The sequence below is a fragment of the Grus americana genome, chromosome 10 (assembly GCF_028858705.1).
Source record: "Grus americana isolate bGruAme1 chromosome 10, bGruAme1.mat, whole genome shotgun sequence".
NCBI lineage: Eukaryota > Metazoa > Chordata > Aves > Gruiformes > Gruidae > Grus > Grus americana.
Window position 1 is genome coordinate 5,181,538 of NC_072861.1, and position 23,571 is coordinate 5,205,108.

General features: G+C 39.0%; 1 protein-coding gene across 3 annotated transcripts in view; it reads right to left on the minus strand.

Moving 5' to 3' along the window:
* Positions 1-21,220, minus strand: part of USP3 (ubiquitin specific peptidase 3) — a 42,889-nt gene extending 21,669 nt beyond the window's left edge. Inside the window, exons 1-3 of one of the 3 annotated variants that reach the window (XM_054836688.1) lie at positions 20,759-21,210; positions 3,905-3,965; positions 1,381-1,512 (exon numbers count right to left, since the gene is read on the minus strand). In XM_054836688.1, the coding sequence (XP_054692663.1) occupies positions 1,381-1,512; positions 3,905-3,965; positions 20,759-20,849 (284 nt within the window). In that variant the 5' untranslated portion in view covers positions 20,850-21,210. Of the gene's footprint in view, positions 1-1,380; positions 1,513-3,904; positions 3,966-20,155; positions 20,575-20,758 lie in introns of those variants that run through there. The other 2 variants (XM_054836687.1, XM_054836689.1) reach the window with 2 other exon arrangements.
* Between the last annotated feature and the right edge of the window lie 2,351 nt (positions 21,221-23,571).

Below are 23,571 nucleotides of genomic sequence, written 5' to 3' on the forward strand. Positions count from 1 at the left end.
TACCTGTGCATATGTATGCACATGCATATGCATCACTTAGAAAAATGTTATGTTTTCTACTGTTTTCACAAAGGAACAGATAAAAATGCTGGTCATTTAAATAGAATGTAAATAGAAGCAAAATCCTCGTACATCACAAAGCTACTCAAACCTTTCTTCTATGGTTAACATCTGTACAGCTTTTGTCATTGCTGCATGCACCACCTGAATAATTTTTTAATTGCTTCTAACAAAATTTCTTCAGGTGAGACAACTTAACTGTGGTTTTACTTGCAGGGGATAAAAATAGTTGTTACAGAAGTATTCCTCATAAAACTGGATACCCAAACTTCAACAAACAGATTTTTCCCTGATGAATTACACATAGGACATCCAAATATTTCAACAAAATACCCATCAGTGGAGCGATATACTCAGTAATTTTACAAGACCATAACATGGGTTTCCCTGACATTTGCACTGTTCAAATCCTGCACTGCCACACCGCACAAGTAACACCACACATGGGAAACCATGAAGCTACCCGGAAACGGGGAAGTAGCTGTCAACAGTTTTGCTTATGGGTAAAGAGAATGGAAGATGTTGAACACATGAAAGCATTGCTTTCAATGGACTTCCAGTCTTTTCTCTCTGAGGAAAAAGAAAGATAGGGAACTTGACTTTACCAGCATAACTATTACAGCTCCCTAAACAGTGCTCATATCTCACTCGAAAAAACTGATAGAACAAATCAGCCCAGGCCATTCTTCTATTAAAAGAATCACTTCCGTGATTCTGCTACTTCATCTTGCCAGAGTGCTGATGCTGCTTCCCAACACGATCCATCCCTTTCCCAAACTCATACAGGTTGCACCAAATCTCCAAAAGAAAGAAGCCTTTCTTTCAGAGTGAAGAAAAAAAATAGCATTGGAAAAACCTCCAAACAAAACACATCCATACACACCTCAAGTTCACATCTCTTGCACAGGAACTATAGTGTATTAATTTATTTTTCAATATTCTGACAGTTAAAGGATACGTGAAATGCTCATCGATTTGACAGAAGGAGTAACTACAGCCAAATAACAGCTTTTGCAATTAAAAGGTTAGGTTCTCAACATACCCCCAAAGCAAACAGAAGCAACTCCAAACCACATAAATAGCAGAAACTTTTTGAAATAAATGCTAAATCATTTGAAATGTGGGAGTTTAGCAGCAACCAGTGCTACAATACACATGCAAAAGCAGAGGGTTATTTCATAACTGTTCTTAAACCACCAGGTCTGGAAATCAGGAGAAGAAATGCTCAAACATGTCTATAATCTAATGCTTCACAAGATTCTAAAATTTTCACCTTCTAGTATGTACAAAGTTGTCAAATTACAGCATTTAAACCCTTACCAGTATGTACTGTAACTACTGCAATCCATACACACAGTATGCTGAACTTTCTCTTGTTTTTCTGTTTTCTTATGATTGGTGATAGGAATCTGTGCATCTTCATAATGCTTTTTTGCATGGCCGTTCACATATCTAAAAGAAATGAAAAAAAAGTATACTTTTAAAGAGTTACTTCACCGTTACAAGTTACCGACATTCATTGAAAATAAGAAGAAAAAAGGCAGCCTAATAAGCATCCAGTATTTATACAAGCGTTAAAATAGGCAATTCACCTGTGTGAAAACACTGGTTAAATTTTCTGACTTTTTACCCCGTTACTCTCCCCCATTGTCCATATTAATCTCTCCATCTCCCTCACAGCAACTACAAACATGCATCCTTGTACCAGACCCCAGGATCTGGGCCCTGAACAGACTTATGCACCTTCACAAGTGAGAAAATCATTAGCTTCCTTTTTCCATACCTGTAATGTGATTAGTTCTCCATATAGCTTTCTCATATACTGTTCTTAAAGCTCTACTTTTTTTGTCCTCCCAGAACTCATCATCATGTTTGTGATTACTTTAACAGTGTGCTGACCCCCATATGAAAGCACATCCATTTTAAGCTTTCCCATTCTGCAGCATGATTTAATATTAGAGTATTCCATGTTATATAAAGTTCATGAATTTGAAAGGCTCTAGGGCTTGGGGTCACATAACTGAAAAAGAAATCTAAAATCCTACAGCTCTCTTGCTGACACAATGAACATTTTCACATTCAAAATTTGAGATCTAGAAAATTAAGCATCTTTAATTAAAAAAGTGTCATTACAAATGCAAGTGCCCTAAGTATCAGCTGAAAATCATTAACACTTAGAAGTGCTTGGCCAGACCTCAGGTAAATTCCCTCCTCCCCCATTTCTTGCTTGTTGAACTCGGCAATGCTAACCGATAGGAACTCTGCACATGTTCCACATAAGGTCTTTGTGTTCTACACTTGTTCTCACATGCAGGTGTGAACAATTCTGCTAATGCAGCTGTGCTAGTTAAGGCACTGAAGCCACAAGGTTACCGATATTGCTGTGCTGCCAGAATCCTGCAGCAACTATGTCATAACATGAATGAGACAGTTGTGCTTGTCAGAGCTAGTTTTCTGCCTAACAATGCCAATGACAGGTTTATAAAGCTATATTCCCACCAGAAATGCTCTGCTGCTGTAACATGGTCAGTGATGTTCCTAATGACTCTAACTGAAGGATGTACTTTCAAGTGAAGATCTGAGAAGTTCTATTTCTCTTCCTTTACTTTCAAACATTTCCTGAACAGAAGAATATGCTGTGTGCTTTCATGATCAAAAGTGCTCCCGTTACAAGGTATCTTACATTCTTCTCATTCAATTATTTTCCATCCTAAGGATGGGAGCAGTTTGAAAAGTCAAAACACCCTGCATAAATAACTGACTCAATGTCTACTAATTGCACACAAGAAAGGTCATGCGGACAGTAATAATATTTTTTTAGAATTGGTAACAAGTAAAATATTCCAAACAATTTCTATCACACCATCACATAACATGAAGTTATCCTCCTCTCTTAGTTCTCCCCAAGTATACATTTATAAAATAAATGAATAAAGAAAAAAAAGGGAGTTGTGCTGAAAACTCTGAAGAAGAGACACTATTACAATTGTGGCACTTACTGCTATGCAGATCAAAGAAACAAAACCTGAAGTTTACTGAATCCACTTTAAAAGACAAAGTCACTAAGTTTGATGTTTTTCCAGAATAAAAGCACACCAGCACAGATACTACCCTACAGATGAAAACACATTCACAGCTCAGATACTGTCTATATGTCAACACTAACTGCATTCTCATATAATAATGAGCATCTTAAACATTTCTGTAGCAGCAAATTTTCTACAATTATCCTGACACATAAGTAACAGCATTGACTGTATCATTCCTCTACACATTCTTTTGCTGTACTTCAACTAATACAGACAAAAAACCAGATATACTCTGAAGGAATTCTGATGATAACTAGTCCTTCTATGTTATGGCAATAACTTTGTTCCAAAACTACACTACAGTACATCTAAGGTATTTTCTGTCTACGCTGGACAGTTGCCATTTTTCTCAAAATAAGCTGTGTGAACTTTGGATTTGTGGGTTTCCAAGAATTCTTATTAGTTTAATCTTATTACAATAGAAACATCTTTTACAGAATGAAACTTCACGATAATCCACTGAGTTATCAGTTCTCCGGGCATTTTGAGCCAAGCAATCACATTCACTGTACACTTTTCTTTTAGAAAAAAAAAAAATATATATATATGTTGAGTATAATCTCCTGACTTTCATAAGGTATCAAAGAAGTGTGTTCAGTATAAACATACAATGTTAAATGAGATCATGAAAGGTTTATTTCAGGGAATTATATGGCATTCAGGAAAATTTTGAATGAACTGGCTGAGAGTTGAGCAACAAAGGAAAAAGATAAAGGTCTAATTAAAAGATTTTCACACTAACACTTTGTACCCACCTTCCACAATGGACACTTGAGCACGTCAGACAGACCCACGGACTTTTATTTGACCGGCACACTATAAAAGATATTAAAAAAAAAAAAAGCGTCAAATGAATTGGCTCTGATATTACAATTGCGTAACACATCTTGAGCACTAGCAATAGCTCTGCTGACTCCACTTCAGCAGCACAGTTATATAAAATAGCCAGTCATGTTCATTAACCTATATTAGGGATTAAACTAACAGACTGAAGAGCTATTGACACTAAAGCACATTAGCCTTCTTCTGGCTTGGGTTTTAGTCGCAGGCTACACCTTTCTTTATCTGTTACTTTCTGTGAAAATTTTAATTTTTTTTTTTGTTTGAATTCCATCCACACGAGGTCTACTCGATTTTGAAATACAATACAGAAATAACAGAAGCACAAGTAGTAAAAACGCTGGTAAAGTTTAAAGAGCTTTCTTTTAGCTTTCAACAAGGCAGTCCACTGAACACAGGAAAAAAGCCCCAGCACTTCACTTGTTTCATAAAACTAGTTATAGAAAAAGCCATTTTAAAGAAGATATTGCAAGAAAGCCTGGCAATCTGATAAGAAGCACACAGAATAAATTACTGTGCAATGCATGATAATGCGCACCATTTATACAATACGTATTCCTATGCAACGGTGCTGGTAAAGGCTTTACCCATAAAGATTTTACCCTTTCAGTCATGCGCAAGAAGTTGAAAGGTTAAAATGTAACACAGCGCTGTGCTTTGCAATCCATTCAAGACACTAGAATATGTTACTTTGGGGGTTTTTTTTTTAGCTATCTTCTAAGTCTAGAAAACTTAAATTAAACAAACGTCGATATTTTTAAGCTAAAAGGCTTAAAGGGAAAAAACAGCAGATACTAGAAGATGATGAAATACCATCTCAGGGTAGAGACATCGCAATGGGATATTCCAACTCCTACCCCAACCCTGTAACAAACTCTGCAAATTCAAATTAGAAACAAAATCTCAATAAATAACCTACGTAGGCAGAACACTGTAATACATGCAAGCAGAACAAAATTCCCATTAGTCAAGTCAAGAAAAAGTGTATGCATCTTTATAAACAATAGCAATTTTGGATCTACAACTAAATTGATACTGAATCCTCAATTTTTGAGGGGAATTCCAATTTGGATCATGTCATTGAAGGAGGGATGCTACAATATGCAATGCTTAAGTTTGAATGAAGTAAAATTGTTAACAATTATCCATTACCACCGAATTTACAGAAATAGCATTACACTTTCAAATACCCAACTAATAAAATGAGGAACAAAAAAATAATGAAATGTTAAGTGCACTTCTGCAAGGACAGAAAACAACAATAAAAAGACAACTTCAATTATCTCAAAAATACAAAAGGGTATCATGCCACCTGATTTTTCTACATGCTATAAATAACTGCTTCTTGGAGCAGCCAGTCAAAAAGCGTCACAGAGAAAAAATAAGACATCAGAAACAGGAAGGTCTGTGAGGCCCAGGGGAAGAAGGGACAAAGAGAAGAGGATTAAATCCTAGCATACATGTAAATTATGGATATTGTTATTTCTTGTGGAAAAGCTTGAGAACAGCCTTCCCTGTCTGGAGTCACACCTTAGAGAAAGGAAGAGGGAAACTGAAGCATGCACAGAAGCTGCCTCAGGGCAGGATCACCTGAGCAAGCTAATTCAGGACTTTTAGCAAAACTCAAAAATATGTTCACCAAGCTACAAACCATGGTATATATCAAACTGCTAAGATCAAAGACTATCAGAACAAAACTAACAAAAGTGAAAGAAGTTTCTTTATCAAATTAAATGCTAATTAAAGAAATAGCTAGGAGGGGGTCAATTTTTAAACAGGAGAGAAGTGACTAGTTTAGCTGCTTAGAAGAGCTAATATACTTTTCCACCATTAGATTTCACCTTTTACACTTAAATCAGACAGAAAAATAAAGTAACTAACACTGCTTCTTAAAGAATTGTTTTCTGGATTTGAATTCATTATTACAAATAGTTGTATTTCAATTCACAGGTCCAATCCAAGGAATGTTTAAAACTAAGATTTTTACTATGTTCATAGAAATATTATTTGAACTAACTACTTCAAACTCTTCAGTAAAGACTTCAGAATTGTTTTCTTTACCTGCTGCAACTATTACTTTATTTGAGAAACACATTTTCTCACATGTCTCAGCTTTCTAATTTTGGTTTTCCAAAAACAAATTTTCCTATTTCTAAAGTTGATGGTTTCCCACAACTGTGATGGTGATCTTGCAATAGCTAGAGGACAGCCAGGTAGAGCTGTTTTAGCTTACATTTCAAGTTAGAAAAGTGGGAGAAGTTTACCTAACCAACACTTAGCACTGGCAAACAGAAGAGAAAGGGATGACCTTAAATAGCCATCATCAGTTAAAAATGGGCTAAATGGACCACCAGTCTAACCTGATGCAATTTTATTTTCTTGAATTACACAAAACGAAAGGTAAAAAAAATTAACCAGAAGGAAACAGAAGCCAAAACTATTCATGCACTTAAACACAGATTAAGTGCCGCATGAACAAACCACTACCCTACACTTTGCCTGGAACATGAAACAGTCTTCCTAGCATTAAAATCCCAGCAAAAATCTCCCACTTTGAAATAACTTTTTTGCTTTCACTATGTTATCATCCACGGACAGATGTGGTTCTCAACCAGTAGGTCAAAGCACTACAATGCAAACTATTATTCTTACCTTCCACCACATACCAGACATTTACAAGTTCACGTTCAGGTATTTTAAATACCAGCACTGCTTGCTTGTCAGGTGCTAAATTACAATGAATTAGTGCTCACTCTGCAAAGTTCACACCATGTTTAAGTGTTCTGCACAAAGCCAGCAAACAAGTCCACCAACTCTGCACAATGCCAAAAAAATAGTGTTCATATCAGGGAATAGGAAAAGATGGCTCATTTGTTTGCTTTAACTTTTAGGAAGAACTTTGCTCCAATTGCATCACATTGGGAACGTGTAGTTTATCTTCTGCACAAACATCTCCTCCCACAAAGAACTCAAATAACATGGAAGTGACTCCCACTAAGATTAAACACAGAAGCCAGTATTAAATTTGTGACCTACAGTTGCTCTGTTCTGAGAGGATTACACAATTGATTTTTTTAAAGGTTGCTGAAGATTGCATTCTGTATTTCTCTGAGGTTGGCTCAGTAGATACCTATATTAAAGCTTGGCGCTCTACGTATTCCTCAGTTCAGATCTTGAAGCAGTTACCGTCTGTTACTTACTATTAATAAATTAGATTAGCCCGGGAACTTCAGGCATTAGTCAGGACTCCAACAGGACAAGCACCATGGAATGCACAGCAAAAGCGCAGTCACTGCCCTGAACTGCTTATAATCAAAATTAAAGGTAGACAGTTTGGCTTCATCTGTAAAGAAGTGCATGCTATTCCTTTCGGATGTGGTACTGACATGAAGGCACTAGACTTAAAAGAAAACCAGAAACAAGACAGAGACATACGTAGCAAATCCTTTCTCAATTCAAAGCACATTGTGCAGCCCTGGAACTTGGTCCCTGAATCAGACTTTGGTGTTCAGGATTTTCAGGTCAGACAGTTACACAGAACTGTGAGGAAAGACTCTCAGACCCATTTGTACAGTTACGTGGCTTCCCTCAACAATCAGTAGGGATTTGGGGTTTTATTTTTTTAGTGCTATTAAAAAACAGAGGAGGAGGGGTGCACTACATTAGCACCCCCACTTTAGAATAAAATTATGTTCAACAAACATCTTAACCACAGTAAAAAACCCTTCATTATCTGTGTTTGTTACACCTTATTTAGTGGTATACAGGCTAAGGAACACTGGCTGCTTTCTCACCTTGAACTGAAGTGGCTACTGCAGCAGTTACCAAATGCCTCATCTTGCTATATTTTTAGAATAGCTTCAAGTGGTTAGGCAAAGATGATACTACCAGGTGAAAAGAAAAGGGAAAGCAAATCTGCAACATCACAATGCTGTCTGAAGCAGTATGTCATTTGCCATTTTACATCAATATGAGCTTATTCAGAAGCTTAGAAACATAATTTTTCATCGTGTAACAGAAAGGGGAAATACTATCTTTTACAGAACGATTTCTCTACGTGAAATCTGAATACTCACTTGTTAACACAGCCTACACAGGTTACAACGTAAACGAAGAGGAGTATTAATCCATCCCCAAGAGAGCAAACAATCAAACACCATTACATACAGACTCATACATAACTATGGGAACATTCAGAGATGTCCCTCTCCCTCCAGCTTCCACTTTCTGTAAATCATCCTGATAAATAATGTTCACCAAGTTATACCACATAGAATGAGCTTACTCATATCTACTGATATGGCTAATCAGTTGGCACTCTCATCACAGGGTCCCCACCCCATCTTACCCTCATGATCACTCAAATATGTACTTCTGAATCTTGAGTACTTTTTTCTTATTGAAAACTGACTCAAAGTACAGTCTTGTGAAACACGAACACTCCTGGCACACGTAGTATTCCTTACAGAACAAAGCTGCAGCTTTCCACTGCAGGAAAGTTACAACTATGTAAAAATATACAAACAACCCATGAAACTAATAGTTTTGTTTAAATAGCACACTGCATAATTTAGAAATTGGCAAAAGAAAAAAGAAGCAGGAAGAGGAGGAGACAAACAGGAAGCAGTTTCTGTAAGGCAGCCAAGTTAAGAAACCTGCAAGATAGAGTGTCCACCAGAGATCTGGCAGTGGCGCAGCCACGTGATCAATGCAAACCGGCGACTTTGCCAGTCACAGGATCACAAGCGACCTGAGGCCATAGCTACTACAGAACTGTGCTTACATCCGAGTTCTAAAATAGTCCTTTATTACAACACTAAAGAAAACGCCACAAAATATCAGCACAGTAAGAGCAGTACTTTGATCCTTCTGTTAAAAGCACATTGAATGGACACAAGATTAGGGTTATCAAACTATTTCCAATAGTTTCCACAGCCTTTACAAAATGGCCTGGACTTTGTTCTCAAAAGGAGTCGTACCAACACTACTACCTTAGTTGTATAATTATATGGGTAAACTACAATAACATAATGACCTGCATAGAAACACCTTTGGATCTTTTTTCAGCTCAGTTTATGTTGACATAGTAGGGCAACTATATTGGTATAAGCTTAACTGAAAAAGGCCACTGTTACTCCACTCAACATCTGCACAAGCAACAGTATTTACATAGTTGTGGCTGCACTGGTATACTGGTACTGCGCTGAGCAAACTGTCCCACAAACATAAGCACTTGATGACAAACACATATATATGCTACATATGTTTAGCATGCTGTATGTGTAGCATGTACACACACACCTGTGCGTATATCTCCAAACAAAACAAAAACAAAAAAGCAACAATACTGTTAAAGTATTCTAGAGAAATAGACTTACTTTTCCTTTGCCATACCTTTAACTTCATTTTGCCTAACAATCCCTCAGTTCCCTGTTTAATTAGGATTTGGTAGCAGGACAATGTTACTCTGCGTTTGGCTTCTAACATGACAAATGTGGCAAAAAAGAGCTGGGCAGTCTCCAATAACAACATGCGAAGAAAAAAAGAAATAACTATCTGCCTACCAAAATGTGAAACCCCTGCTTTGTGAAACAGGATCCTTCTGTCTGTGACACATCAGGCCTAAGGAATCAGACTAAAAGCTGCCTCCTCCAAAGATCTAGAAGTAAAGGTGAGAGAAACTTGCAAGCAAAAAATTCTGGGAAACGATCAGAAGTGGTGGGAATACAAAACTCTGAACAAACATTTAACCAAAATTATGCAAATCCCATTAGTAATAACATCTCAAATGCAAAGTTTTCCAGTCAGGGGATTCAGAGCATTTCTCAGAATGCCCACTTCCATTTTACAGACTGAAAAAATGGAGAATGAGAGCACAAGTAATTTACCACAAGAATTCTAAGTTTATCAGCATAAATCAGAACTATACCTACTAGCCCTAATACCTTAGTCATTTATATCATTCTACTTGCAGGAAAGGGTAAGACATCCCACAACTCAGCACCCTACACAAAACTTTTAAGGTGACTTGCCGAAACAGCTCTGAATTAAACACCTAAAACTTCCCATATACAATACACGAGAAGAATCAGGCATTTGAGAGAGTCATCTATGAAAGCCAGTATTCTAAGCAGGATATTACTGAAGTTATTAGTCTATGAGAAATATCAACGTGTTGGATGTTGTCCTTCCTCTAGGCTTACATGCTGAGGTTGCAAAAAGGCTCTGCCCACCTGGAATTTACAGCTCTGGAACTCCCTCCAGATGCAGGCATGACATCTTTTCAAAGACTGAATACATCAGCTGAGGAGTTTTCTCCATGTAATTCTCATTCATTCAAGATGTGAGTGCCTCAGGTTTAATGCACACACCTCCTACCCTTGGAAGGCCTTCCTTCCAGACTACTCCTAAGTGCTGAGGGAGGACCGACATTTCCTTCTGTTAAAGATGGCACTTATCATGAAGTTCAGGGGAACAGTGACACAAAGCAAGAGTGTGACTTTCACGAAGCCTATCATTTACAGCTTTTACATAGGCTGTAGTCTCCACAGCAATGAATATCCATGCATTCTGTATTCAAAATCCTCCAGATGAAACATTGAGTCGTTAACATTGAGACTTGAACCAAGGATTTTCCACTTACAATGAACTGTCGAACATTAGAGTCACGTGCACTCTTTCCTTCTGGCCCATAAACTCGGTTATAAACCAGCACATACAGTAAAACAGCTTCTCAGGGCAAAAATTAGAAGTCTTACTCATCACAGAACATCAGTAAAGACCACAGGACATCTGGACACGTGCAGAATTGGACACTCTTGCACTGAAAAAACACTTTATTAGCAGAAACAAAGAAGCCTAGAAAAATATAGGTGTCCTCCAAGGTAAGTCAGTATTTTTACAGGCAGCACGTAAAAAAAATCTTAACAGGCAGTGTAAGTTACCTAGTACCAAGCACTCATGTATTAACAAAATTGATCATGTTCCCAGGTTTTGACTTCACATTCTTTTGTGTATTTAAAAAGGCAGCTGCTACAAGCATATATGCAAGATTTATGATCTGACCCTATTGTCTGTTTACATGCAGAAAGAATCAAAACTACTGAAACGAGTATCTCAACTAAACATGCTGCTAAAATCGTAAGACAGAACAGGCATTAACATACACAGTAGTGCACTAAGTCCAAGCAGAATGCTAACATTAATTTATAATCTATGAGTTAAGTTCCAGAACTTGAATATCAAGTTAAACATCTACAATTGTTGATTGGGTTATTTTTTGTTTGGGGTTGGGTTTTTTGGTTGTTGGGGGGTTTTTTGTTGGTTTTGATTTTTTGGTTTGTCTTTTTTTGGGGGAGGTGGGGGAGTGCGCTGTGTTTAAACTGCATACACATCTGGTAAAAGTATCTGCTGTACATTTTAAGAATTTAAGGCTAGTCAATTCCAGATGAGTAACTAATGAAAACCAGGTGACTGAAAAAGGAAATCAATGTTACAAGGGTATTTTTTAAACCTTTGAGCAGGCTAAAGCTCCATTCTAGACAGAGAACGCAGGAAAAAGGAATGTTATAGGCTTTGAAAACTAGAGACATGTTCAACACCTTACTTACAAGCCAGCTGTTTTACTGTTTAGGTTTTATAGAGTATTCCCATTTGTTTTCAAACTTCATTTCACATAAAGCTCTTCGTTCTAGCCTACCCTCAGCCCCATTACAAGTGGACTGAATTTGTTCTAAACTGTTTGATATTAGAAAAATAAACATTCTATTTAACAATATTTTACATAAGTTTGATTTGTTAGACATCTTTATTGCCTATTTTAGAAAAACAGCATTCCAGCCAAAATGAAACCAGACAGAAGGGGAAATGGTTTTTAATTATACTATTGAAAATGTTTTGTTTAAAAATCAGCTAACACCACCTAGAAGATAAGAAAAGATGAAATTAAAATTACATTTAAATCAAAGCAAGAGAATTTACAAAGAAGCAAGTTTCCTGGTAAGCATTACTAACAATACAAAAATGTTAAAACCATTCTGTCAGTGTTTCATACCCTCATAACAGAGAGATGCACAATGAATAGAAGTCTCAACAGTATCACGTCTTAGTCTGACTCAAATCACGTTCAAATGTAAGAGAATTCAAACAGACTCTGAAGAAGACAAAGACAGAAAGACCCCACCCTCATTTTACAGCTATAGAAAAAACACAGTTCTTTCTTCCGCTATTATCTTTCCATCAAAACTAGAAAGGTAAGTTCTTAGTGAGAAAACAAATAAGAAGTCATTTTGTGATAGTGAGTGACCTTATGAAATCAACTAATATTTGTGCTCATGGTGTACATGTGGTTTCCTCCTCTTTGTCACTACATAAAAGGATTGCTCAGTCTCATATAAGAAATTTCACAGATAGTTACAGTGAACCACTCTATTACAATGGAAAATCATATGTAATTCAGACACACTAAACAACAACTGAGTAAGAATGTAAAACATGGGTAGGTGAACAATTTTTGACAGAATAGGTCATTGAAGTCCCCAACACATTCCTAACATTGAAGAACGTTTGTCAGAGAACAGTGTGAGTAGCTTAATCTGCATGTAATTCACCTCCCCAGTTAGGCTCAACCACATCGGCTTACACTTCAGTATTTTCATTGTGCAATCAGAATTCCACATTGAAAAACCTGTTAGTTAAAAAATGCATGCTTTTTTAATCTGACTATATTCTTAATCCAGTAGTGGAAAAGCAGACAGGTAGGTAAGGAAAACTTCTTTCAATCAGTGTAAATGGACATGTCAGTTCCTGAGCAAGGGGTTAAACGAACTTGGGGGGGAGGGGAAAAAGGGGGAGGGGAAGGAAAAAAAGGTGCAAAAGCGAAGTCAGATCACCCATAACAGCAATATACAAAAATACAAAGAGAATGCTGTGCTGCTGCTTCTTTTGTTATGGTAAAGAAATAAAGTCACTGAGCACTACCAATCACACACGCAGATGCTTAGCTCTCAGGCTACAGTAGTGCCATATTTTTTTTTGGTAATTTAGTCTTTCTACATGTCAAGTCAAACTTTAGGTCAAGAAATACCAGCATTTGATCTTCCTGCATATACCACATAAATCTCATCCTATCTGAAAGCAACAGTGAGAAAACATGCATTATTTAAAAAAAAAAGGGGGGGGGGGGGAAGAAAATAAAGAAGTAACACATCAGTAGCAGGCTTATTTTACTTAACAATCATGGCCAAAAGCATTTTTAAGAAATTATTGCCTCTATTTCTCCTTTACATTCTAAAACCAATTTCTAATGCTTTGGCTACTTTGATAACTAATTAGTATCCAAATTTAAATGCATATATATACACACACACATACTTATATATTTTAAAATTAAATGCTTTCCAGCCCTCACTGATATCATTCCTCATTAAAGTAGTAGCATGCCAAGAAAAAAAAAAAAAAGGTATTCAATCTTTCTGTTACAGCAAGACACACAAATACTCATTTTCAGACAGCAGCCAGAAAAAGCACAGCAAAGCCAACAGTGTAATGTAATTTTTAAACCCTTAAGGAAAGGAATCTTCTTGAGTCAGTTAGCAATCAATCTCAGGTCAAAACATTCAAGCTGGAAATAGGAGGGAAAAGAGGAGAAAGACAGCAAGAAGGTGTCTTGCTTTCTTCATATAACCTAGTAATTAATTTACTTATTTGTAGTCCGCAATATTTCATTCCTACTTCCCCAATACTAAACAAAAGGCACATTACTAACCATCCCTGTCAACAAAAAAAAAAAAAGAAAAATCAAATGCTCAGTGGACAAAAACATTACCAAATGAAAAACTCATGAACCCAAGGTTAAAAAAAACAACAAACACTTTTAAAGAGGGTCATGGCTATCTTGAGAGAATGCACCTGTATTTTGACATGGACAAGCAGATGCTCACATTCACACAGAATCCTAAATGCAAATTACCTTGAAAAGTCTGTATCTGCCTGTTTGGTATTGATAAGGACCTCCAACTCCCACCCCCAAGCCTGAAAGTACCATGTGGCTTTAAAGTTAAAAAGCTGTCTGCTTGCAATATTATGGGGTTAACTTCCAGAAGAATCACCTTATTTTGCAAGGTTGCCTGTGGGTATTGTGATTAGATTCAAATGGGTAATAAAATCTGTCAAAGAAATTTCATAACTACAAGATACAAAATTATGCAAGATATTCGGGGGGGGGAACACCCAACCACCAGAGGATTGCTTTGACATACCAGTTAAGATTGCTGAATGATAGGAGCGTTGTGTCACATACAGTTTAAAACACTCTCTTATAATCAAGGAAATGAATCATTAAGGACACAAAATCTTACACAGTTCCTGTAACAAGGACACCATAAAGCAATTAATATTTTATCAGATATTATTCTAATTCACTCTACAGTGTTGTTTCCTCCAATAATCTCAAAACAAAAATCAGAAAAATGTTAACTAGTTTTCAGATGTAAACTTCTGATTAAGTTGCATTTTCTAACCTCCATGGATTATTTTAATTAATGGCCTTTAACCACTTTTGACCTAGGTAATGAATGTTTGTTAAAACAGAAAGCAAAGCATGAACAGGTTACTAAATGACGTGAGTGGCACTGATGAAATGAGAAATGGCTCAAAGTTTAATTTCATTCCAAACATTGGGTCTGAAACTTTCATTCTATGAATCTCAAACAGATATGACAGAAAAATTAACTAGTCTAACTCTACCAGCCTTAGCACCTTGCAACTATCAGAAGAACAGGGTAAAAATAATGCATTGATCTTGTTTAACACCTGCATGTCTTGAAGGGCCTGGAAAGGCAGGTGAAAATTATTATCCTGCTTACAATTATAACAGCTGTAATGAGATTTGCGCTAATCTGCAGATAAATCAAGAGTCTGCCACAGACACACTTGTGTGTGCACTTCCACAATACCTCAGACTATCCTGTCTTCTTACCATATGGTACACTTGGAAGAGCCATTTCAAAACACTGATTTTTAGTTCGATCATTGAATATTTCAGAACAGTCAGTAATAAGATTTGTCCTTCAAAATTTATCTTCAAAATCATCATGAAGTTTAGATCTAGTTTCTAAACAAAGGCAGTGTATTAAATGTATGACTATCTCTTTCCTCTGAAGTGGTCTCTTTCCTCAGCTAATGTTCAAATTTTGTGACAGATTGTGATTTTGTTGAGTATAAACCAATTTTTGAAAAGAAAATCTAGAAAATATTAAATCACCATCGATTTAAGTTTATTGACTTTTAAAAGATACCAAGTATTTGAAAACAAAGACTCCCCTTTTTTGTAATTAAAAGGAAATTTAGATCTAGCTTATGAGACCGAAATTGAGACCCTTACGCCACATGCATTGTCTAATAGAATCAGTTCCAAAGCACTGTGCTCTATCACACAGGCAAAGATAACTATTGCCCCCATGGGTAACTCATACATCAGTAACTGATTCAAATGGAAAAAAAAATTAAAATTAACAGGTTTAAGGAAAAAACCCAGATCTAACAAGCTTTACTTAAAAAGACAGCCAGAGAATGAATTTAAGGAGATGTAACAACCTATAAAGTCTGTAGTTACTAACAACCTTTCCTGAATTGCAGTGACCCAGCAAAACAGATGAAAGACTACCCAACTTTGAAATTAAATTTAAGTGACTGAATTAAAAAAAAAGGTTTTTTGTTTGTTTGGGTTTTTTTTTTTTTCAAACTTATTTTGTTGTTTCAATCTCAGAATAAATCTAGTCATTTCCAGGCCAAATTAATTTTCCAGATATAGGGTGACAAATAACCCTCACACATGCAGACCATTAGGTCCACACACTTTCCATGAACCTACCCTGAGTCTACATGCAGCTGACTGAACAGAATTTTTCAAAGGAAGAGGGTCTTACCTACCCCTCTCCAGTTTCACTGAGCTCTCTCCTCCTGTATTCCAGTAAAAATGGAAGGAAAGAGGAAATGAGGACCTCTAGTAATAAAAAGGAAAAAGCAAAAGGAGAGACATACTCATGGAGATGGAGAAGAAACACTCATGAGGAGCTGAGATGAAAAAGAAAGCCAAGATGGTGAAAGTCTGTATACCTGAGCTTTTACAGTGTGTTTATTTTGGCACTGACTGCAACAGTCCAACGCCAAAAAACCACAATGTGGCAGAATGCTATTACCTACCCCAGTGAAAAGAGAACAGTGAAACTGATTTAACTGAGAAACCAAAACTGATCGGGGGGGAGGGGAACCAACAAAAACCATCAAAAGCACTCTGACTCAGTAGAGTCATGTTCTTGAAATTTCTCCTTCTCGGCCCAAAACATTTGCTCTCACATATAAATAAAGCAGGCAGTGATATTGGGGGTTATTCTGAACTAACTGAATTTACTAAGTAATTTAGTAAATTACTTCAAACACACAAAAAATATCATCATTCACTAGGCTTCACACAGCTTCCTCCTGCTAGCTCTCCTCTGTACTTTTTATGGTCCCAACGTCATTCACAAATGCCACAATGTATGTTTCTGACCAACTGTGAAATTACAGCTCTTATTCAACAGAAGTTAGAATGCAAGAAACAGATGCCAGGCAATATATTTAGCTTTTGCAGGAAATACCAGTCTATGGCCAGAATTGGTCTTCAATATCTAACAAAATTACATTATCTAAGGGAAAAAAAAAAATGTATTCAACTGGCAGCGATCTGTAAAGCAACCATTTTAAGCATACTTCAGAAGTACAATTCCCCTTTAAAAAAAAAAAATCACCAAACCTTTGTTTCGGTAAACACAATCCTATCTGTCTGCAGTAGTTCTGCTAAATAAAGAGCTTCAAATTCTACACTGAACAATCAATGAGTCCAGTGAGAACTAATGAATCCTCAACCAAGCAGAAAAAAAAAAAGTTGGAAGAACTCTTCAGACTTGCACAGGTGTGCTTAGGAGATTGCAATCTCACTTAGGCGAGGCATGGCTCCCTGTGGTTTCACAAGTCTATGAAAAGTTGTTGAGAAATACCACATCTGAGCTGTTCCAGAGTACTTTTCATAATTACATGATTTGCACAATAGTGCTGAAGGTGTGGCACATCATACAAATTCAAGTGATTCAGTCTGTGACACTTTGCAGTGTTGCCAACACCTCCAACCACTGTGCATCCAACTTCAGCACAAGTTTCAGAAATTAAAGTGCATGGAAAGACTGCACTCTAATTGGAATTAGCAGACTGTAATGCAGTATTTCACGTGACAGGACTGATTAAAAGCCATTTTCAGTTTCTGTACAATTTCTACTTTATATATTCATCTTCTCTTAAATGCCCAATTACAACAACAACAAACTGCCTCTGGATCTGCAAAAAGGCATTCTGTGCTCTCTTTTCATAGCCTTACAGCTCCTCAAAGCAAACGCATGCTGCTTTCTGCATTGCTTACCACACAGAGCACGCTTAACCGGATAAAATCCTCAGGGGAAAGCATGCCATTTTTTAAACAGGAGTGCTTAAACTCTCAGACTTCCAAACTACACAATAGTAACATAACAGATGTTCTAGAGACACTTAAAAATTAATATTACACCACTACTCTTTAATTTGGAGCAAAGCCATTCATACTTGGATCAACACGTTTGTTGTCAATACACCCTCTTACTGCTTTTTAAGACTCTTCCTTCATCACAAGACCTTCATAACAACTCCATCAAGTAGTTTCAAGGGGAACTGCGTTAGGCCAAAAAAGCAATTTGGGCTGGTGCATTTGCTCCTCTAATCAATTCCCTAGCTTCAGTAAAGCTAGCTTCCAAATACCAGCATCAAATGCAACACCCCCCTCCACTGTACAATGACACAATATTCAATATCAGACAACAATATTCAAACGTGCCTCCATATTACCTTGTGAAGTTACTGTTGCAATCAGGAGAGTTTTGTGGAGAGGTGAAGAGAAGGTACTTAACTGATACTCATCACTCAGTGTGACAATTCCAGCTCCTCAAATCACAGAAATGCAAGATAATGATAAAAATAGCCACTGGCAGTCTGAACTAAGAACTCGCTCTCCAACCTATTCTGCAATGTTTTGCTATCACTGGCAGGTCACGTGGCTGCCAGAAAGCTTCCTGTATCAGTATCTTCACTTAGTCTCCTTTTCTGGAAAGGTCAGCAGCAACTCATAACAGGACTGACGACAAGTTCTGAGTCATTTTAAGACAACGTGCTTGATGAGAGATGCCTTATTATCACAGACTCCAGAAAATTACCTTCTAAATATTTTTCTTCAACTGAGGCAACACCACCAACAAAAAGAACTAAGCCCACAGAACCTTAGAAAACAGCATCAAACGCAACAGAAAATGCATTAAATTTTGATGTCTTGATTTATACATGGCATTTTCTCTGGTTAATTTTATACTACCAAATTGCAGCAAAACCAGCAAACAAGAAATGGTATTTACTGGGAATTAACAGAAACCAGTATTACATATCTTGAAAAAATTAATCTCACTAAAATGAGCACAAACAAAGAGACAGTATATACTATTAGGGAGTTAATGTAACCACAATCACATATTACTAGCTGGAACTGAAAAGGGAGGCACTCCATTTTATTATGCTAGTAGGAATGCAAAATTAATTTTTAAAAAGAACAATTTTTATTTGCTTTACATTAACAAGAGCCTGCTTCTTGTTCATTGGAATGTTTTAAATTCAATGTACCTACCTTTTTCTCTAGCCACTTGTTAGGAATTCAATAGTTATCTATGTCAGTACTGTGTGACTGATTATCTTAATTTTCTTAAAAAGCATAGCAAACAGAGACACTCCCTTAGACATTGTATCACTATCAATCTTTTCAGTTCCCTAAAGTGTCCAGCACATTCTTCCTGCCTCCCAGCTGTAATAAATCAGTTGATTGCCAAGCAACTGGCCCTCCCTGTAAGTGCTGGTTTGGGAGAAACACCTCTGAACAACAACAAAAAAAAATTGTTCTAATCACTGAACTTCTTTGTTGAGAAGCAGCAGGCCTAAGAGGGTCCTGTAGCTGTAAACTGGCTAATTTTTGAAGTTGGAAAGTTATAGTAATACTTGACCATATGTTTTTAGTTTTGGCAATTTTATCTTTTTAGAGTTCTCTGAAGGGTGGTTCCCTACTGCCATATGGTTCTGGTTGACAACTTTGCTTACCCTGATACTCTGAAGATACCAGATGGACCTACAGAGTTAGACGTCTTATCATTAATTTTTTTTTCAGTAAAGAAACATCAGGGACAACAGATTTTCCTGGCCTGTACTCTTCCTTTCCTTCTAATAATTCTCCACATTATTCCACTGTAAAGCATACTCCCTCCAAAAATCAAAAGCATTACAGAGTAAAATAACTGGTTTTGCAAAAGGAAGGAGCAGTATTACCACACCTTGGCTCCAGGAAACTACAGTCAGGGAAGAACTCAAGTAAGCAGAAGCCTTGCCACACAAAAGCACTGATCCTGTGAGACAAAGGACAATCATCTTGCCTTTAAAAAAAAAAGGATCACCTTAAAATATATCTAGCGTTTCAGTACTCCCTAATCAGTCATTCCCAAATGAGGCTTTCTCTCCGGTGCCACGGGCTGCTCTAACTGGGGCCTACTTCCTACGTTAAACATACCTGGTTGCCTCTACTTTCATACCGAGCAAAACTAAACAGATTACAGTTAGAGCAAATAAAAACATGTACCAAAAATGACAGCAGTCATTGGAGGTTATCTGTGTAGAAGTGCGTGATGACCCATTAGAAAGCTAAATTTAAAACACCTCAGGCACGACACCTTTAAAAGGAGAGCCCCGGAACAAACAAGATCATGCGAGGGACAGTACAGAAGACAGGATGCATTTCAAAGACGGTAATTTGCATTATTAAATCAGCCAAGTACTAAAAAAACATGATCTCTACACTCCTACCGACCCACACAGCAGAGCAGGTGAGCCTAACTCCCAGACCCGCCCCCAGACCACCTTCACTGAGCTTCTCCTTGGATGGAAGGGTGGACCAAGTCGCCTGCAGCCTCAGCGGTCCAATTAAAACTACACTCTCTAAAGTCCTTCCAAAAATGTCTATTAAAAAAAAAAAAAAAGCAATCTCAGCCTGATTTAAAGAACACACTGACCCTGCAGCAGCCACCAGCTCCCCTCCTCCGAGCCCCGGTCGCCGCGGCCAGGCTCCCCCTGGGCAGGGCTAAGCACGCAGCTTCTCCAGCAGACAAAAGGAGCGAGGAGCCGCGATCTTGCATTCCTCCGCGCCCAGCGGGGCTGGGGGCGGTGGCCCCCGGCGGAGACAAAGTCTGCTGCCCGCCCCGGGCCGGCCGGCCGCGCCGGACAAAGCTGCGCAGGCAAGGCCAGGCCAAGAGTGGGGGCTGCCCCCACCCCCCGCTGAGACATGTGGCGGCCGCTCTGTGGCTCCTCCGGGGAGAGCATAAGGGGTGGAAAGAGCAGCGCTACGGCATCCCCCCTCCCGACCCCGCCGGAGAGGGGTCCCCGCCGGGTGGGGGGGCCGGAGCAGCCTCCCTCCCTCCCCTGTGCCCCCAGGCCCTCCCTCGGCCCCGGGGCACCCTCTCGCCAAGGGGCTACGACGCTCCGCGAGGCCCGCGCCGGCCGCGGGGAACAAAGAGGCGAGAGGCGTCTGCCCGCCCGCCGCGCGAGGGCCGCGGGGTGGCCGGGCCACCCCAGGCCGTGAGGGCCGGCGTAGCCTAGGCCGCGCCGGGCGCACTCACCGCTGCAGCACCAGGAGGAGGGCGAGCCCTGCGGGAACTTGGCCGAGTCGGGTGCGATGCAGACGCTGGAGCCGAGGTGCGGGCACTCCATGGCGGACGAGGCGGCGGGCGGCTCCTCGCGGCGCTACAGCAACGGCGCCCCGCGCACAACAGCCATCTTAGGGCCAACCTCGCGATCCGCGCGCCGGGCTTTGCGGGCAGCCGCCCTCCCGTCCGCGCCCAACGGCTCCCTCACCCCGCCTCCCGCCGGGCTTTCCGAGGAGCTGGCCTCCCGTCCGCCGCTCCGCCCGCCGGGCTTTCCGCGCTGCCGCCGCTTCCCGTCCGGGCGAGGCGGAGCGGCACCTCACCGTGCCTTGCGGGCAGCCGCCGCTTGCCCTCGCGCGCGGCGGGGGAGTCCGCGTGCCGCGCCTCGCGTCTCTCGGGGGCGGGCTGTGGTGCCGCGCGGGGCCGGCTCCCGGCGGGGCTGCGCCCAACAGGCATGTCCCGTCCCACCGCGGGCAGTACCGACGGCAGCCGGGGTGCCCCTGCACTCCGCTCGCAGAAACGCGATAGCTCTGTGCGCGTCAGGGGAGACCACATGAAATTTGTATGTGGTGAGACAGATGGTGTATTCACGCAATCTGTTCCCTGAGGTGCACAGCCTATGGCGTATGCCTGAAAAAGCTCCGTGGTTTAACTTCTCCCTACAGCCAACAGGAAGCCGTAGTAATCTTGTGTCTCCGCTGATTATTTGCAAATATCTTTGCCTCACGCTTTCTTTAAAGAGTTACCTGGCCTCAAATTTAGCTTATTACTGAATTTCCCACTCAAGGACTGTAACCTTTAAGTTAAGTGGTAATGAAAGTACAGATGTTGTATTACAGCTTTTCCAGACAAAGCAGAATAACAATTTTATGGCTTGGCAATTTGCATGCTTATGCTGGATCATTACAAATTTTCTACTGAAAATACTCAGTTCCTTTTTATTTGCTACATTTGAAGTCCACTTACCATAATACCTGAAAAGGTGGGGATTTTTTTAATCTAAGGAACTGTGAAGTCCTCCTGCATTTTAGGAGTTTCAGACCTTTTCTCTTACCATAACTAATGTGAGAAATAAAATTTTGCCACTGGTTTTGCCTGTTGTGTGACCTGCATGTAGACACTAAAAGCATCTATCTCGATGTATTTTACATGGCATAGCACTATTTCATAGATTACTTTAGAAATTGACAGGTCTGTATGGATTTTGAGATGAGATACTTTAAATACTCATATCAGAGATGTCTTGGTGGTCACACATCCCCTTAGCAGAACACTGCTCTTTACCTCCTTCGTTCTTTTTCACCCTGTTTACGCAAGGGGGGAAAATTCAGAGCATGAAAGATCCAATTTTCCACAGCATCAGAAACTACTTTGACTACACTCAATGGAATTAGTTTGTATTTCTAGCCGTGTAGTTAGAAGCAAAATTAATTTATAGATACCAAACTGTGAATTAAATGGCTGCAAATGTTACCTTGACACAAAACCACGGAGCTTCCTCCCATATCCCCTGTCCTTCAAAACGGTTGCATTTGATCAATCAGTTAAGTAACATTCCCAACTTATATTTTATAGGTTCTGTATAGTTTTCTAACAAATATTGTCTAAATAGAGCAAAAATTAATTGGAAGGACAGAATTTTAAAAGTTGTTTCATACAACACAACTTTGATATACATCTAAGAATTACTTGTACAACTTTAAAGAGCAAAAAGGTGGTCATGTTAGCATGTTTATATATTAGCCAAGGGGTCCTTTTGTTTCTTCTCCACCCTCTGCCACAATGTATAATGAAGACATATGTTAAATTACAGCAGCAGTTTGACTGCAGTTGCTTTCTGTCTCTTCTAACCAATGCATACGTTTAATTCTCTTGTCATGCGCCACCCATCCTTACACACAAACAATGAGAAAGAAACCTCAATTGGATCTGCCCTTCTCATTTTCCCCTCTGTAACAGTGTCACTTGGCCTTCTCTCAGTAGTATTTTGCAAACAGAGCTTAACCAAAACAGCCAGTTCTTATCTCGCTGTGTGGATTATGTTAGCAGTATATTTAGTCTTTCAGAAGTAAGAAATGGTTAAGAAGGATTAAATATGGTAAAGAAACGTGTTTAAATATTTTTAATTATCTACTTTCATTTCAGCACTCCCGTTCATGACTTTACAGTTGCTATAATATACCTGGAGAAGAGAACCAATTCTTTTCTTAAGTAAACAAACCCAGGGTCTGCCTCAAAAGAACAGTATGGCCTTGCACGGTCACTGGAGTTGAACTGCCACCAATATGAACTATTGTATCTCCACTAAAGCCAATGTATTGAAATTGGCAGAGCTACAATACCTTATCTTAGAACAGTTTTTATAAGCATAGCCACATTGGAAGAATATCTTCGGAAACATACTAACAGATCCAAGTATGAGGTAAGAGTCAATAGGTGACAGCCATCTTGTTTCCCCACGTCCCTCACGGGGTGGCAGATGGGAATGAGCATTACTATTTCAGGTGGGGGGGGGAATGGAGGGCTAGCAGTATCTTTAAGAAAAGATGAAGATGAAAAGACATGATCCACTGCAGCAAAACTGTAATAAACATAGCGGACTATGGAAGAAAGACATCCTCAAAAATGTCTAGATATAAGGCCTAGGTACTGTTTTCTCTTAGAGATCCTCTTTTTAGTCCAGAAGGCTGCAAACTTGCAGACACCTCAAAGAAAAAAAAACATGACATGGGTTTAATTTAAGAGGCCTTTGACCATTGTCTATTACCTTTATTTTAAGATGTGACTAT